This window comes from Malus sylvestris, chromosome 1, assembly GCF_916048215.2.
Source record: "Malus sylvestris chromosome 1, drMalSylv7.2, whole genome shotgun sequence".
Taxonomy (NCBI): domain Eukaryota; kingdom Viridiplantae; phylum Streptophyta; class Magnoliopsida; order Rosales; family Rosaceae; genus Malus; species Malus sylvestris.
This window is the reverse complement of record NC_062260.1, coordinates 24,353,991-24,372,467: the sequence shown is the minus strand read 5'-3', so window position 1 is coordinate 24,372,467 and position 18,477 is coordinate 24,353,991. Positions and strand designations below refer to the sequence as shown.

Genomic DNA, 18,477 nt, shown 5'->3' with positions numbered 1-18,477 from the left:
AATTTACTCCTCGGCCGAGCTCGGCCGACGAGTTGGCACGCCCCGCATTCACCGAAGGACGTAGTTAGCTCATTAATTACTCGGCCTGCGCGCCACGTAGGCTTTGTAGTTTTTAGGGTCAACAGAGACACTAAACTTTTTTTCTCTTTGGTCGTTAAACTAGGTGTTCTTCAAAGTAAAATTTTGTAACCTTAACATATGGCGTCAACGATTCAGCAGGAGATAATTCGAAGGTGGAGAATGCAGCTCCAAGATCTACAGCCTCAATTTGTCTAGTTACAATCAAATTAAATTGGTAACTAAACTAAGACAAACTGTTGCTTCAACAAAACTCCAAGGCTCAACCAGAGACTCTCTTATTAACAAGACAATATATTTCTTACGTATACAACACATTTGGGAATATACATCTCTGACATCATGTATATAATTTAGCATCAAGAACTCGAACTCGCAGAGGATATATTACAAAACGTATAGAGGGGAAGAAAACACCACCTTAGGTCAAGGCCAAGAGCCTCACACGCCCACAATGAATGGGGAAGGCCTTGGCCGAAGAACATCTGATGCCAAAGTTAGAATTTTGAAGGAAAAGTGTTTGGAAGAATTTAGAGAATTTAGCAAGAGTGTAGAACTTAGGTTTTGGAGAGAATGAGGGTGTTTATATAGGGGTGTGGCCGGTTCCTTTGGGAGGAGATGGACCAGCCACTTGGATGGTTTTTTGGATGAGATTCATGATTTGTTAGCTAATTAATAGATTAACTGGGTAATTAATTAATCAATTAATTAGCTAATTAATATAATTTAGAAATGAATGATTTGGGGGTTACCTTGTGCAGAAGATTTGATGAGGATGGATGAAATAGGTTTTGAATAAATACCTATTTTGGGCACTTTTGACTTGATTGAGGGATAATTGTCCACTACTTGCGTGTAGAAATCTTGGTGTGCCTCGAGGGTAATCTTATCTTTTTAACCCAAAAATCTACATGTCGCCTCCATATTTTTCTTGATTAGTTTTTGCTCCACAATTATCATATTGTCCGTCTGGTGACATGTATTAACTATATGGTACCTTTATGGTGTGAACCCAAAATAGAGTGAAAACATTCAACTCTAACTAGTCACTGTATGATCTGTACATAGTCACGGGACGTTCTAGACAAAGATGCACGCTATCTTATCCTACTCCATAAATAATGGAGTGGAATCCTTCTTATGAAGCTCTTCCTAATGGGAAAATATACATGTCTAACAAGAAGGTGGCACATAAAGAGAAAAACGGAACCCTTTAATTCTATTACAAAAAACAAACCCCTAAATGTCATGGCCGGCCCTAATCTCATATATGGTAAAACCGTGTCAGGTGAGGTTCAAATAGTCAAGCAAGTCTCCCATGCTCTAATATTATGCTCCAATTGGCAGTGTACTCCAAATGAATCCAGTTAAGTAGTGACAAAATTCAAATGCGAGTTCTAAGCAGCATTCTTTTTACAATTTGTATGTTGTTCATCTTGAACTCGAATACATACATAAAATTAGGTTAGCTAGTCAGAAGAGTACACTTGGTTCTTCGCACTCAAGATTCAATTTTTTTTAGAGTAATTTAAAACATATGAGCAATGGACATTTTTTAAATTTTCTCTTGGGAAATGGTAAATAAAATTTCAAAGCAGGCCTAGCAAACAGTTTTCCCTAGTTATCTTTGGATTCTTTTATATTCCTTTGATGAAGACAGACACATGTTGTAAAGAAAAAACCAAAGTTCTGTAATTCTCCTGTTGTCTTCTATGTTTAGTATATGTGTGTATATATAGGTGGCACTACTCGTCATTGCTCATACAAATCACCTACTTCGTTTTTATTACAAGGCAACACTATGGAGATCCCCATGAGAGCTGCTTTGCTTCTTATGATCATGCTTCTAACCAATGCAACCTTTACTGATGTCGATTTATGCAATGGAAATCTGCGTGTGCGTTGCAGGGAAGGTGACAAACGAGTGCTTCTGATGTTCAAGCAAGATCTTGAGGATCCTTCAAATTGGGTCTCGTCATGGACTAGTGATGGGGACTGGTGCAACTGGACTGGAGTTGTCTGTGATGACTTAACTGGTCACATCCGTGAGCTTCACCTCGTTAATGTTGAGAGTTGTCCCATATCGGTGAGGAACAAGGTTTGCTATGTGCTTATATAATCTTGAACTACTCCCCATATTACCAATTGGTTTTATGGTGGAACCTCAATTTCATCAGCTAATTGGTTGGGTGGTAAGATAAATCCTTCTTTGCTCCATTTTGAAGCATCTCAACTATTTGGACTTAAGTTGCAACAATTTTCAAGGCATGATTCCTAGCTTCTTGGGTTCTCTTAAAACTTTGAGATACCTTAACCTCTCAGTTGCCGGATTCCAAGGATTAGTTCCTCCTCAATTGGGAAACCTCTCAAATCTACATTTTTTCAGTCTCAGTTGTCAATCGCTGAAAGTTGCGAGAATCTCGAATGGCTTTCCAGTCTTTCCCACTTGAAAAACCTAGACCTGAGTTTTATTAATCTTAGCAAAGCATCTAATTGGTTGCAAGCAATAAACAAGCTTCCTTTTTTCGGTAGAGTTACATATGGTCAATTGTTAACTTGATCACATTCCCCCTCTTCCTATCATAAATTTTACTTCGCTTTCTGTCCTCGATCTTGGGAGCAGCCTCTCCATAAATGGGGGTAAGGCTAGCCAACATTCACCTCTCCCAGACCCTGCGTAAAGCGGGAGCCTTGTGCACTGGGTATGACCTTTTTTTTTCTGTCCTCGATCTTTCCTATAGCAGTCTTGATTCTTTGATGCCTAGGTGGGTTTTCAGTCTTTGAAATTTAACTTCCCTTTTATCTCAGTAGTTGTGGTTTTCAAGGTACATTTTCTAGCCATCCCAAGGAACCAGATCTTTCATTAGATAATCTATGTGAGCTGATGGATCTTGATCTTTCATACAACAAACATATCAGATATATTTGAAAGCTTGTCTGTGTGTGGTCCAGACCGAATAAAGTCATTGTCGTTAGTGGTAATAATTTTTCAGGTCATTTAACAAAGCAGTTAGGAGAGTTTAGAAACTTAAACCACGTTGATATCTATGGCAATTCAATATCAGGTCCCATCCCAATTTCATTAGGGAACCTATCATGCTTGGAGTTCTTAATCATTTCCGATAATCGGTTTAATGAAACTCTTCCGGAAGTGATTGGTCAGCTGAAAATGCTGAGTTTTCTGGATATATCCGATAACCAATTCGAAGGTGTGGTGTCTGAAGCTCATTTTTCCCACCTCACAAAACTGAAGTATTTCATTGCATCCATGAACCCATTGACATTGAAAACAAGTCGAGACTGGCTTCCTCCTTTCCAACTTGAGCGTTTATCGTTGGCTTATTGGCATCTAGGGCATGAATTTCCTATGTGGCTTCGGACACAAACGCAATTGAAGCTTCTAAGCCTACCCAATACAGGAATTTCAGACACCATTCCGACTTGGTTTTGGAACATAACTTGGCAGTTGGATACTCTAAATCTCTCTAGCAACCAGTTGCATGGTGAGATTCAAGGAATAGTTGGGGGGAGTTTGTTTTCGGTTGTTGACCTGAGTTTTAACTAGTTTAACGGTTCGTTACCTTTGGTTTCCTCCTCAGTAAGTGAACTAGATCTTTCCAGCTCATCATTTTCTGGATCTCTCTTCCACTTCTTTTGTGATAGGATGGACAACCAAAAGAACTTACCAAGCTTCATCTTAGGGACAATCTTCTCACTGGAGAAATTCCTAATTGTTTGATGAACTGGAAATGGTTGTCAACTTTAAATTTAAACAGCAACAAGCTGACTGGGAACACCCCAAGCTCCATAGGGTACTTAGAGAGACTGGTATCATTGCATTTGCGCAATAATCATCTATATGGAGAATTACCCTTGTCCATGCAAAACTGTACGGATTTGTTACTTGTTGACCTTGGCCAAAATAAGTTTTCTGGAAGCATTCCGACATGGATTGGGACAAGCCTTCCGAAATTGATGATTCTTAACATTCGTTCAAATAAGCTTCAAAGAGACATTCCTCATGAAGTCTGTCATCAGAAAACTCTCCAAATCTTGGACCTTGCAAACAATAACCTTTCAGGAGCAATACCAACATGCTTCCAAAATTTCAATGCCATGGTCACCATGCCAGATGTATACAAGGTGTGGAATTTTTTCGGTTTTCTTCTGGATTCTGTGATAGTGGTGACAAAAGGGAGACAGGACGAATATTATGGGACGTCAACACTTGGGTTGGTCATAATTATGGACCTTTTGGACAACATGATATCTGGAGAGATCCCTGAGGAACTGACCAGCCTCCCGGGCTTGCAGTCCTTGAATTTATCGAAAAATCTTTTGACTGGAAGAATCCCTTCAAAGCTTGGTAACATGAAATGGTTAGAGTCTATGGATTTATCCATGAACCAACTTGATGGTGAAATTCCCCAAAGCATGAGAACTTTGACATTTTTGAGTCACTTAAAAGTGTCCTACAACAGTTTGACGGGAGAAATTCCGAAAAGCACTCAGCTTCAGAGCCTTGATCAGTCTAGCTTCATCGGCAATGAACTTTGCGGAGATCCACTCAACACGAATTGCAGCTCAGATAGGATTGTGCCACCAACAGTTGAGCAAGACGGAGGAGGATACCGTTTACTTGAAGACAAGTGGTTCTACCTGAGCTTGGGACTTGGATTCTTCGCGGGGTTTTGGATTGTGCTTTGTTCTTTGCTAGTAAACATGCCATGGAGCATTCTTCTTTCACAGTTGCTGAATAGGATGGTGCTTAAACTGTATCATGTATTTGAGTGAGCTTGTTGGCATTTTCCTTGATGTGACAAATACCATACTTTTGTTTGATTGTATTTTTTTTTTTTACTTTGTTCTAAAAATAGGATAGTGAGCAAACTTTATGATGTAAAAGTGAGATGAAGTTGCTTTTCTTTGTGTTTTTTACCTACTAATTGTGAACTTTTGATTAATCAAGAATCCTTCAACAGTTGATTGTTTGAAGAGAGAGTATTATACATGTTTGATTGTGATTTATAATTGGCTACTTAATTTGGACTTACAAATAGTCAAGAAATATGACTCAAGGATCGGATAAATATTGTCTGTTTGGTAACACGTTTTGACTACACGGTACCTTTATGGTGTAAAGCCAAAAATAGAGTGAAAATATTGTACTCTAACTGGTCACTATATTATCAATACTGATCACGAAACGTTCAAGACAAGACTTTCGCTATCTTACCCTACTCCATAAATAATGGAGCGGAATCCTTCTTATAAAGCTCCTTCTTGATGGGAAATATACATGTCTAACAAGAAGTTGGCACATTTGGAGTAAAACAAACCCCTTAAAAGGAAAATTAAAAACCCCATCAGAGCAGACTCACTTCATGATCATGATCGATCAGTGAGCAACACCGGGGCTCGGAACATCGCCATACCATCTATAATAATCGTAATCTCCATTGCCGACATCATAATCAGCAGCTTCTCCCGGAAACTCTCCCATAACCAAACGCTTTCGCGACGATTTTAAAATTGTGGCACCCGGAGTTGATATTTTCCACTATTGAGTCTGATAGTTACAACCACAGCCCACAGGCAGTAGAAGAAGAGAAAAATGAGCAGAATATCGAACAACTTCCTCCTCCCCATTTTTCAGTAGAATCGATATGGTAATTAATAGTCGAAAGGGAGACGAATAAGCGAGACATGCACTACTTTAATAGGTGGTGAGGCCATATGCTCATGAATTTGATTTATTAAGTTAGTGCGTGAACCATCATATGGTGCTAGTGTCATGTCATCCAATCTGGACAGAGATAAAGCTTCGTTAAAAAGTTGGCCTGCGGACCAACGTATATAAGGTTGATGTAGACACACACCACTAAAGGATGTAAATTGGCCGGGTCAAGCCGAGTAGTAAATATTAAGAGAAATATTCTCATTAATAATTTCTAATAACTTTTACACTATGAGTATTTATACACAACTATCACAACCATCACAGTTGTCATTACAACTAACAGAAAGTGTAACTAAACTAACAAACTAAACATTCCTTAGCCTCTAAGTATTATCCCTTGAAGGTGTAATTACATTTTTATCCTTAATATCCCCCCGCAAACGAAACTGGGGTAATCGCAGTTGGAGTTTGTCACGAAGAAGGATGAACCGAGGTTGTGACAGAGATTTGGTGCAAATATCTGCCACCTGATCCTGGGTACAAATAAACTGCACAGAAATTTGATTGGCTAGAACCTTTTTACGAATATAATGGTAATCAAGCTCGACATGCTTTGTTTGAGCATGAAAAATAGGATTTTTCGCTAAGGAAATGGCAGAGAGATTGTCACACCAGATCGTGGGAGAATGAGGCAGAGAATAAGATAAGTCAGCAAGCAGTTTACATATCCATGTGATTTCTGCAGCCGTATTTGCAAGAGAGCGATATTCCGCTTCAGTGGAGGAACGAGCAACAGTAGGTTGCTTCTTGGCACTCCAACTAATGAGAGAGTTGCCAAAATAGACACAGTATCCACTTGTAGATCTTCTGTCCAAGGAACAGCCCGCCCAATCGACATCGGAAAAGGCTTGAATAGATGGAACTTGAGAGGACTTGGAGAACCATAATCCAAGATCAAGAGAACCTTTAAGATAGCGGAGAATACGTTTTACTGCTTGCAGATGGGAAAGGCGGGGACTATGCATAAACTGACATACCAAATTCACAGCAAAACTAAGATCAGGTCGAGTCCAAGTCAAGTACTGAAGAGCTCCAACAAGAGATCGATATTCAGAAGCATTATCGAGCAGTGGAGACAAGTGATCCAGCTTGGTGGTACTGAGATGGGTGCTGCAGGGCTTGGCACCTTCCATTTTCGCTTTTGCCAATAGATCCAAAATATACTTGGTTTGAGAGATGAAAAGACCAGAAGATGATTGTTTAACTTCAATACCAAGAAAGTAATGAAGAGCACAAAGATCCTTGATGGGAAACAGATCACTGAGTTGAGTGATGACTTGTTGACAAGCTGCAGAAGAGGGTCCGGTGACTAAGATGTCACCGACATAGACGAGGATGAATACCGGAGTAGGAGAACTCTTTATAAACAGAGAATGATCACTTTGAGAGCCTTTAAAACCAAGAGAGTGCAGAGCATTATGAAGCTTGTCATACCAGGCTCGAGGAGCCTGTTTCAAACCATAAAGGGATCTGTGAAGATGACAAACATGATGCGGGTTGGTTGGATCTTCAAAGCCAGGGGGCTGTTGCATAAACACTGATTCAGTAAGGGTGCCATAGAGAAAGGCATTGCTGACATCTAATTGATTGAGGAACCAATCAAACTGAGCAGCAAGAGTAAGCAGGAGACGAATAGTCACTGGTTTGGCCACGGGACTGAATGTTTCAGTGTAGTCAAGACCCTCTTGTTGGTGAAAAACCTTAGCAACCAAACGGGCTTTGTACCTGTCAATAGAACCATCGGGTTTCCGTTTGATCCGAAACACCCACTTACATCCCACAAGATTATGAGAGGAAGAAGGGGGTACAAGTGACCATGTACCATTAGAGGCAAGGGCATTGAACTCCTCTTGCATTGCCTTGCGCCAATGAGAGTGTTTAGAAGCTTGTAGGTAGGTTGAATGAACATAATCAACTACAAGATGGGAAGGAATAGGGTGTTTGGTTGCAGCTAGGGCTTTGGGTTTGAATATGCCAGATTTTGATCGAGTTTGCATTTGGTGGGTGTTGATAGGTAATATAGGCTGGGAGCAGGGATTGGGGGAAGCTGCAGATGGTTGGAGCAGATTTGAAGATTCTGCAAAGGTGGGAACCTGGGTTGGAGAAGGGACAGAGGGTGTAGGTGGGGTAGAGATAAAATGAAATGTGAGTGATGAGGGAATATAGGATGGGTATAAGGGAGATGAGGAGACAGGTTGTGATGAAGAAGAATGTAAGGTATGAAAGGGAAAAGTGGACTCATCAAAGATAACATGCCTTGAAATATACAACCGGTTAGTAGATGGATGTAGACATAGATAGCCCTTGTGATTTAAGCTATAACCCATGAAGACACAGGGTGTGCTTCTAGGATCAAGTTTGGAGGATGTGTATGGTTTCAACCAAGGGAAACAGCGACAACCAAAAACCTTGAGAGATTTATAGTCAGGTTCTTTCTGGAAAAGAGACTGCCAATGAGAGGATCGAGATATTGTGGGTAGCCGATTGATGAGATAAACATAGGTAGCAAAAGCCTCAACCCAATAAGCATGAGGCACTTTAGATGCTGCCAAGAGAGTTCGAGAGGTCTCAACAATATGCCGATGCTTACGTTCGGCACACCCATTTTGCTCGGGGGTATGATGACAAGTGAGCTGATGATGAATGCCATGGCGAGCTAAGAACTGAGAAAATGCAGTGCTAACAAATTCACCACCAGAATCTGAACGTAATGTAATAACGTTTGTACACAGAGAATTCTCAACAAGTGATTTCCATTGCATAAAGGTGGATAGGACATCAGATTTACACCTTAAAGGATAGAACCAACAATATCTGGTATAGTCATCTATGAAAATGACATAATACCGAAAACCATGATGAGACAGTATGGGTGAGGGTCCCCAAACATCCGTATGGATAAGCTCTAACGGCTTTCGGGTCGTACAAGTAGTACTAGAAAAAGGAAGTTTAGAACATTTTCCTAGTGCACAATCGGAGCAAAAAGCTTTATTTGAAGCATCAAGAACAGAAATACAGGATTGAGAAACCAACTTATTCATGATCTTTACAGAAGGATGGCCCAGTCTTTGATGCCAAAGATGCTTTGGAGCTTTGACATAGGCAGCTAAAGCTTGATGAGAATTCGCAGGAGAGAAGGATGAGTGAAAATGATAGAAGCCATGTTGAACTGGTCCTTTAAAAAGCATTCTCCCCGAAGAAAGATCATTCACAGTGAAGTGAAAAGGATAAAGATGCATAAAACAAGAATTGTCAAGAAGAAATTGATTAGCAGAGAGAAGATTGTGCTTTAAAGCAGGAACATGTAAGACATGCTTTAAAGCAAAAGAATCAGTAGAAGTATGCAAAGAGGATGAGCCAGAATGAAGAATAGGCAAACCTTTGCCATCTCCAATATACACTTGCTCAGGACCAGTGTAGGCTTCTGGATTCTGAAGGTTGGCATACGAGTTTGTCATATGGGAACTAGCACCAGAGTCAACAATCCAGGTAGGAGGAGAATGAGAGGTACCAGCAACCATTGCAGAATGAAAAGATTTGCCATTGTAGTTTTGATCCATGCGATGAGGACAATCACAAGCCTCATGGTCTGGTTGTCGACAAATCTGACAGAAAAGTTTTCGAGTGGAAGAGTAGTTATTGCAAGCTTCACGATTGAATCGCTGATTAGGACGAGAGTAGGTATTTCTGCCATTGTTGAATCTGGAATTTCCACGATTCTGAAAATTGCCCCGATTTGGGCCCGAATAATTGCGATCCACATTGCGACCTTGATTGGAGAACTAAGAAGGATGCTGAGCAGTAAATGCTTGAGAGATAGAGGGAGCAGGCAAGGGAAGAATACCAGCCGAGGAATTATATGCCTGAAATGGTGCAGTTGAGACAGATTTCTTCCGATTGTTGAGTTGAATCTCCTTACTGAGAAGTAATCCGTGTAATTCATCAATAGTCGTGGAACCAAGACGAAACTGAATAGCATCCACAAAGGAGTCAAATTCAGGAGGTAAGCCATGAAGTGTGACTGAGATGAGATCGAAATCTTCAACAGGAGCCCCAGCACTTGCTAGGGCATCGGCAATTTCTTCAATTTGCTGGAGATATTGAGCAGCAGTCAAATCACCTTTAACAAGACTGCGAAGACGAGAACGAAGCTCATGGATGTGAGACTGAGATGCAGTGGTGAGACGCGATTCCAATTTCGCCCAAAGTTCGCGAGCAGAAGTGACGCCAACTGTGTAAGGAATCAAAGATTCAGACAGAGTGGAATTGATCCAGATGAGAATGTTATGATCATTCTCAAACCAAGTAACATAAGCAGGATTGAGAGTCGCGGTGCGATTGCCAGAAGAATCAAGGAGGCGGCGCCGCCATGGATCCATCAATAAGACCGGTAAGATTGTAGCGACGAAGAATTGGAGCAAATAAGGCACTCCAGGTCAGGTAATTTGTGGTGGTAAGCTTGATCGGAACCATAGATCCAATATTTTGGATTGTAATGGAGGAAGAAATCGCAGAATTAGGGTTAGGATGTGGATCGGTGAACTCGAAGGAAGAAGATGTAGCAGTCACCATAGCTGGATTGAGAGAGAAATCACGATCGAGAAGAACAAAGCACGATCAAGAACAACAAGACACGATCAAGATCAAGAACACGATCAATGGATCGAAGAAGATGAAGCGGTGCAGAGAGAAGCAGGAAAAGAGGATCGAAGAGGAGACGTCGTGAGACTGAGGGCGAGTGATACCATATTAAGAGAAATATTCTCATTAATAATTTCTAATAACTTTTACACTATGAGTATTTATACACAACTATCACAACCATCACAGTTGTCATTACAACTAACAGAAAGTGTAACTAAACTAACAAACTAAACATTCCTTAGCCTCTAAGTATTATCCCTTGAAGGTGTAATTACATTTTTATCCTTAATAGTAAAGTGCTCAAACTAAGATCAGATGATATTATTCGTGTTCAAGTTCTGTTCAAACTCAAAAAAGGCTCATAGGAGGACACCGAGATGGCCATCGCCACGTGATGGAAGACATCCGAGGATGACGCAAGTCATCTTATCATGTGTATGCTCTGAACATGTTTATACATTCTCATATTACAACAGGATGACCCCGTCAAGGGCGGAGCCAAGTACAAGGCTCCTCTAGGCTATAGCATAGGGAGAGTTTGGTTCTTCAAGCTTAAAAATATTCATTTGTTAATTGTCATATTCCACTTAACAAATGAATTTTTTTTATTAGTAAGGCTGTTTTTAATAATAATAAGAGCTAATAGATGTTAAATAAACTTATCACTTTAACCAATATTATATTTAATAGTAGTACATTAAAACTTTCATACCACAAATGGTTTCTTATTTTATTCACTTGAAAGCTTTGAAGGCTAGAAACCTAGAAAACATAGCATAAAATTCTTGTTTCAAATTACTACATTCAAGTTTTTACTATTATATAACTTTATGTAGGCAACATAAGATTAAAAATTTGATTTCGTAGTAATAATTTTAGCTTAGCCCACCCACCGAATAATTTTTGGCTACGCCATTGGACCCCGTGTTGGCCGACTATCAAGGGTGATGCAAGCTATCCTTTCTTGTTTATGCTAAGAAGATGTAAATATCCATACAAATTTGTTCCAAATAAAATACGTATTTTTAAAAATTAAAATATGAAAATACATGAACAAGTTCAGAGCATACACATGATAAGATGACTTGCTTCACCTTCAAATCTCGGCCAACACATGGCCATGAAGGACACCGAGATCGGGGCATGTCTTTTTTCAAGCTCGAACTTGGTTTTGATCGGCTTGTTTAAACCGATTACTTTTAAATTCTTTATTATTCTTTCGTAATGAGCAAAATGGTTTTAAAAAGTATAATTTACTTGATATTATTTTAGGGAACTTTAATGAAAAAGGTTTGGACTAAGTTTATTTTAACAAAAAACTATGCTATAAATTTTATTTAATGAAAAAGAATTAAATTTTAATGAAAAACCCTTAAATTTTAATAAAAATGATAGAAAAACTTAATTTTTGACGAAAATGACACAATTTAAAAAAAAAAAACCTGACGCGCGCGCAGTACATGTACACTATTTATGAAACTGAACACTATTTATGAAACTGCACTATTTATGAAACTGAGCGGTACTATACTATTTATTGGTTCAATTTCATAAATAGTGTCTAGTTTTTTGTCCACTTTCATTAAATGATGTCTAGTTCTTGATCATGTTTCATAAATAATGTCTAGTTATTGGGTCCAGTTTCATAAATAATGTATATTAATTGGTAACATTTCATTAATAGTGTCTCTTTCTTGGTCCGGTTTCATAAATAGTGTCTAGTTATTAATTCACTTTCATAAATAGTGCATATTTGTTTTGTCATAATTCATAAATATTGTCTAGTTCTTACTCCAGTTTCATAAATAGTGTATAGTCCAGTGTTCAAATTATGTCTAATTCTTGTTTTCGTTTCATAAATTTCCTCACTTTTTTCATATACCTACAATAATAAATGTAGCTTTCCATCCAATTTCTTGAGCTTAGGTGTCATATTCGAGAAATTTTTCCTTGTGCCCATAAGACAAATGATATACCACATGTTAGTATATAAGTGTGGTGGAAAATTTTATTTTTTATGTTATTAATTTTTTAACACAAGATTCTCATAACTTGTATGGAGCGTACCATTCCGTGTTATGGGCACATTGAAAAGTTTCTCATCATCATGACTACTATTAGAAAACAACACCACAAAAATAAAACAGGAGACAATAATAAAACAGGAGAATGTAATTCAATTCGAAGTTTTTTTTTTATTCTATGCAAAAAAAAAAAAAACTATTAATGTAGCTGAATGATGGGACCAAAGGTAGGAGAAAAAAAGTGGAGGGTGGGGGGGGTACGTGCCCAGCGCTGGGTTTGTTATGTTTTTTTTTTTGTTTTTAGTCTTTTGTCCTTATTATTAAAATAAAGTTAGTTAGTGGTTTTTGATTAAAATGTAAAGATTTGAAGCTCTTTTCATTAGTTTTCCTATTATTTTATTGACTATTACATTTTTGGCATATTCACGTCCAAAAGCTGAGTTTAAATTTTAAGCCTAAACCTATCATTTAGAAGAGGAATTAGATTCTATCCAGATTCAAATTATGGGAATTTTAGAGATCCTTATATTTTAATTATTTATTGTGTATCGTATGATCATAAATCATTTGATTTTTTGTTTTTCATTTAAAATTAAACACAAATAGTATTTAATGAAAACTGATCGCACGATATATAATGAACGGCTAGGATATGACAATCCTTATGATCCCTACAAAGTGAATTCAGAGAGGGTGCTCTTTTGAAGAGGAACTCCTTTAGTACCACCGGATGTACTGACCCAAAAAAGGAAAAGTACCACTCTATGTCCCAAATGATGCAACGACTGCGCGCGAATGACATATTTTTTCTCAAAACTCTGTTCATTCGGATGGGGTTTTGATCATCTGCCGAATGGTTTATACACGTAAGCTACATGTGTATGCGCACTTACAAACTAACAGGTTGCAAGCATTTTCAATGTATGCTGCTCATTCAAAAGAACTCGCAAAAGCAGGGCAAATTTGGATGTCATAGTCGTACCATCACATACTAATAATATAAGTGAACAACAAAATTTATACACTTATATTGCTGAGTGAATTAAACATGCGTTATAATGTGTTGATAACACCATGCGTCAAAAAATTTCCAGTAGCATGGTATGGGTTACGAGATGTGTTGGGAACTAGTTAGGATCGACTGTGACATTGCCATGAGGAAAGTTCCCCGACTTCATTCTAAGGCCATGTTGAGAACTAGCTTATGTGGTGAGCACATATCATGTACTTATCTGTAAAGTGATTCCCTTCCTCATAAACACTTTTAAGTTATGCGCTAATATGGTTAGAAACGTTTTGTTTATAAGAAAACATTTTTAACTTTTTCAAAAACACTTTTCAACTTTTTTAAAAACATTCTCAAATAGCTTTTAAAAACGAAATGAGTAAGTAAATATATATTTTTATCTCATGCAAAATTTACTCTGAGAGAGTGCAAGTGGTGCCATTGCACATGATCTCCGTTTAAGTCTCAAGGCCCAAAATCTTAGTGCCAGCCCTGATCTCATGCATGGTGCAACCGTGCCATTTCTCCACTTTGAATTAAATACTTGTTATTGGTTTCAAATTTCAATTTGTTGTATACTATTTGATGAATACAAGTTGTGACATCAACGCGGTTTAATTCCTCCAATCCATATAGTCAAGCAAGTATCCCATGCTCCAATATTATGCTCCAATTGGGTGACACTTATGGTTCAAATGAATCCAATTAAGTAGTGACAAAATTCAAATGCGATTCCTAAGCAACGGTCACTTTTGATAGATGCCTTGTTGATTGTTCAACCTTTTTTAAGTGCAATTTAAATTTCATTTTACAATTTATATGTTGTTCATCTCGAATACGTACATAGGGTTAGGCCAACTAGTTAGAAGAGCACGCACGTCTCTCTACATTCGAACTCAACTTTTTTAGAGTAATTTTTTCTTTGTAAAAAGGGGACTAACTGATAGTTTCGTCAAATATTTTATCATTTCAGGAGTTGAGAAGACTCAAAAAGGTATTTCAACCTCCCCTAACCATAATCGTGCGATTCATCAAAACCAAAAATCAAACTCAAAACGTGTTATGTTGAATACAAATTTGAAATTTATCCTCAATCATTAAACCACCTGTAGTGATTACTTTTTTAGAGTAATTTAAAACATCTATCATCGTCCATTCTATACTGCATGGGCAATGGACAGTTTTGGGAATTTCTCTTGGGAAAAGGTAAATAAATTGCCAAAGCAGGCCTAGCAAACAGTTTTCCCTAGTGTCCGGTCCAAATGTCCAGAAAGAAAAGGTTTGTGAGTTGTGAGGGACGGTGGCGATTCTCGGACGCGGACTGTTTGAAATCTCTACGCGTACTAAAAGTTGACAAATTTCTACGCGGTTGAAATCTCCCTTCAGCTGACGTGGAGCCGATTGCATCTTATCTGGTCCGCAATCGCTGGAACCTCCTCTCCCACTCCCTGTCCTCTTCACGCGCCTTCACCAAAATTATAGCACCACCAAAAAAAAAAAATTATTGGAACTCTAAAAATCTTATTTTGCATTCAAAATTTTTTATAATTAAAAAGAAAATTACACTTGTGAGGATTGTAGGAAAACATTTTTAGAGTGCTAATAACAGTTCCAAAGAAAATAGTGAACATCTAAATTGGGTGGAGTTTTTATGCGTGTCGAGAACACATCACGGTGCACCGCATATTACAATACAAATAGTTGGATACTTGAAACACAAACTTTTAACTATCTAAATTATGACATTTAGTATACTAACCTGTATTCCCAGCACACTAAATTTTTTTCTTAAATTAAGATGTACACTTTATATTGATTAATGTTATTATTTTGTTAAATGTGATTGAACAACCTATACAAGATGAGTTTTGTTCGAAGATATTTGTAAAGTTTTTAGACACAACAAAAATTAGACTGCAGTTTCAGCTTTGACGCCCTTAATACCAAAAGAAAAATGATAAATGAGAACATATTTTGTACCATTCTATTCTACGCTAATTAATAATTTTATTTTATTCAATATTAGTTGTACGCATCATTTAACATATCACGTCATGAAAAATATAAACTTCATAACCATAGGCAGTCCGAAATAATAATTATGCTTGAAATTATGTAAATGATAAGGAGCCAACTTCCTAGTAAAGCCGTAGCAGCGCGTGACAATACTCCGTCAAACTGAAGAATACAACAGTTTGAGGTTCCAAAACACACTTTAAATTCACACAAAATGCCCACAAAATCCCCATAAACCTCACACCTTCTTCAACACTGCACCCAAAACCCAAATTAACCAGCAGCTTATTTAGCTCACACCACTCTTCCTCCACCACCTCCTCCTCCTCCTCCTCCTCATTCTTCCAATCCCATTACTTCCCTCCAAATCAGTTCATATTCTCCAAGTTTTTCACAGAAACCATAATGGCAAAAACGGTATTAATCCTCTTCCTCATAGTGTTGTCATCAGTGCTAACATCTTCTGCATCCGCTAGGCTCTTGAACGACCACCTTACGTTATTACCAGAAAACCCTTCACAGCCACGGAAACAGCAAGTGTTGCCATACCACACAGACGACAATACAGATATTCAAGCTTCTGCTGTTGAAAGTGCAATATTTGGTGCTGCTGCAGCTGCAAAGTATGGACCGCTCGTTTTGAATCTTCTTCCCAAAGGAACAAAGCCGCCTTCTGGACCCAGCAAAGGAACCAACGACCTCAAGAACTAAATACATCGAGTGATACGAATCGAAGCAGATTTCATTTCTCTGTGTTTATGTATTTATTTATAGCAAGAAACAATAGTTTGATATTTCATTAATTAATCCAAACAAATACTGGTTTAAGTCAAGCATTAAGCAAGGTTTATCCACTAATGATCCATATCATGAGTCAAGCATTGAGCTAGGTTGTACGTTTTTTCTTTGATCTTTTTCAAAGGAAATGACCTCATTTCAAAACTATTAAAATGAAATACAATCCTTCAAATATAAAGTTCTGAATGAAATCAAGATAGTTTCCTCAAATCATGACAAGTTTATATTAGCCAAATTTGTAGCGCATTACACCAAATTTATAATAACTTAAGTTTTCATAAGCCATAAATTTTGTTTCAGTTATTATAAATTTGGTGCATGCATGGAAACCTAACTTCCTACAAGCGTTACATGTTTCAAATATGAAAGCTTCATAACTTATAACAAAGCTATATACTTTAATTTACCCTTATTTCATTTCTTTTTCTCCTTCAAGCGGAGTAATTTAATCACAAAGTCTACTCTTAAACAATTTAAATGAATATTTCGGTTGAGAATAACCACACTTAATATATAAATAAAAAATTGCAAAGAAGTTGACATTTCTTTGTGAAGATAGACGTCTTTCTATACTATAAAGATTAAGGAATCAATTTTTGCTGTCCAATTTTGACTTTGATAGGTATAGCTACAGACTGCAGTTCAAAGAAAGAGGGAACCTTAAGGAAAAATGAAAGATATTTAGGCCCTCGGTTTTTTTTGTCCAAATGGTCTCTGAATTTTACATAATTCATCATTTTGATATCTAATAATGAAAATTGATAGAAGTAGTCCATGAGTTTATCCATTGTAAATCTCATTTTGGTCATAGTGTGAAAAATTTGTCAATGTCATCATTTAATTGTCACTTGAACAACTACGAGACTACATTTTTAAGTATATTTTTGTCAAACCAACCTCTCTACTTAACAAAGATATGAATTGACAAATTTGTCATGAAATGATCAAAATAATTTACGATAGACAAACTTAGGGACCACTTCTATCAGTTTTCATCTTCAGAGACCAAAGTGAAGAGTTATGCCAATCTCAGAAACTATTTTGACTAAAAAGCCGAAAACAATGAATATTCTTATTGGTGTTTTCTAATTAGTGATGAGAAAATTAAGCAGTTTTTTTTTTTAGTACATCGCTCTTTTACACTAAGGGGGGAGTCGACTAAGCTATACAATGAACAACCTAATTTGGTATTGAATTCGTCATTCACGAGATTCGAATCTAAGACTCCTTACCTCTACATGAAGAGGAATACCATCAGACCATAATACTAAGTGGCTAAAGTAAGTTAGTTTTGAAATCAAGAAAGATGAATGTGTAGGCGCAGCTGCTTGGTGCCCTAACTAACAAAACTGTACAACCTTGCAGTCAGTCAATTAGTCTATTAGACCTTGGTTTTAGAAGCTTTGCAAGTAGTTTCCAAAAAAAAAAAAAAAAAAAGAAAGGAAAGCTTTGCAAGTAATCTCTATCCATTGCCACCCTTTGAAAAATTAGCAGATAATTAAGTGGAGAACAAGGCTTCACTTTACTTTTTCTTTTTGGTCGAAAGCTTTACTTGTTTACCATCTTATGCTTATCAAGTGCCATATGGTCAATGACTTGATGTCATCTCCAAATGCCATGTTTGTAACGTAGTTCTACACTTAAAGAAAAACTTCATCTTTATGGATTCATTATTTTTTTTTATCGGGTAATGCTAGAGATATTAAATTTGTAGATAAATTTCATCTTGACGATTGAATTATTGATTAACGGTTGATAAACGTGCACATTTTATATTGATGACACATCATTTAGTTTACAACTTTTATCTACAAATTTAATCTTCTTAATGTTACATTTTTTTCATTTGCTGCAAATCGCAATTCAAGTATATGCAAAAATAACTTATATAAAGTAACGTTGAATCGTCTTTTCAATTGTCACATGTAACAATTGAAATTTGCCTTTGCAATCGCAATTCACCACTGGCTTAGTGGTGAGGGTGTGGGGTAGTTAAAAAAAAAAAATGTAACAACACACACGAGTCAATTGCAAAACTAAAGAAACCCAAAAACAACTTCACCCTAATTACAAAGATCAAAATCAAAATTTGATATGAATAATAAAAAATACGTAAATCCAAAAATGAGATGATGACTCATGACATGACAATTAGAGGATAAGCCTTAATT

At 37.3% G+C, this 18,477-nt stretch overlaps 1 protein-coding gene and 1 pseudogene across 1 annotated transcript; both read left to right on the top strand.

The window, feature by feature from the left end:
- Positions 1-1,879: 1,879 nt before the first annotated feature.
- On the top strand, positions 1,880-4,902 carry LOC126614937 (receptor-like protein EIX1; annotated as a pseudogene).
- Positions 4,903-15,728: 10,826 nt separating this feature from the next.
- On the top strand, positions 15,729-16,341 carry LOC126623143 (uncharacterized). Its single transcript, XM_050291932.1, has one exon. The coding sequence runs from the start codon at positions 15,914-15,916 to the stop codon at positions 16,217-16,219; it is 306 nt and encodes a 101-aa protein (XP_050147889.1). The 5' UTR covers positions 15,729-15,913; the 3' UTR covers positions 16,220-16,341.
- Positions 16,342-18,477: the final 2,136 nt, after the last annotated feature.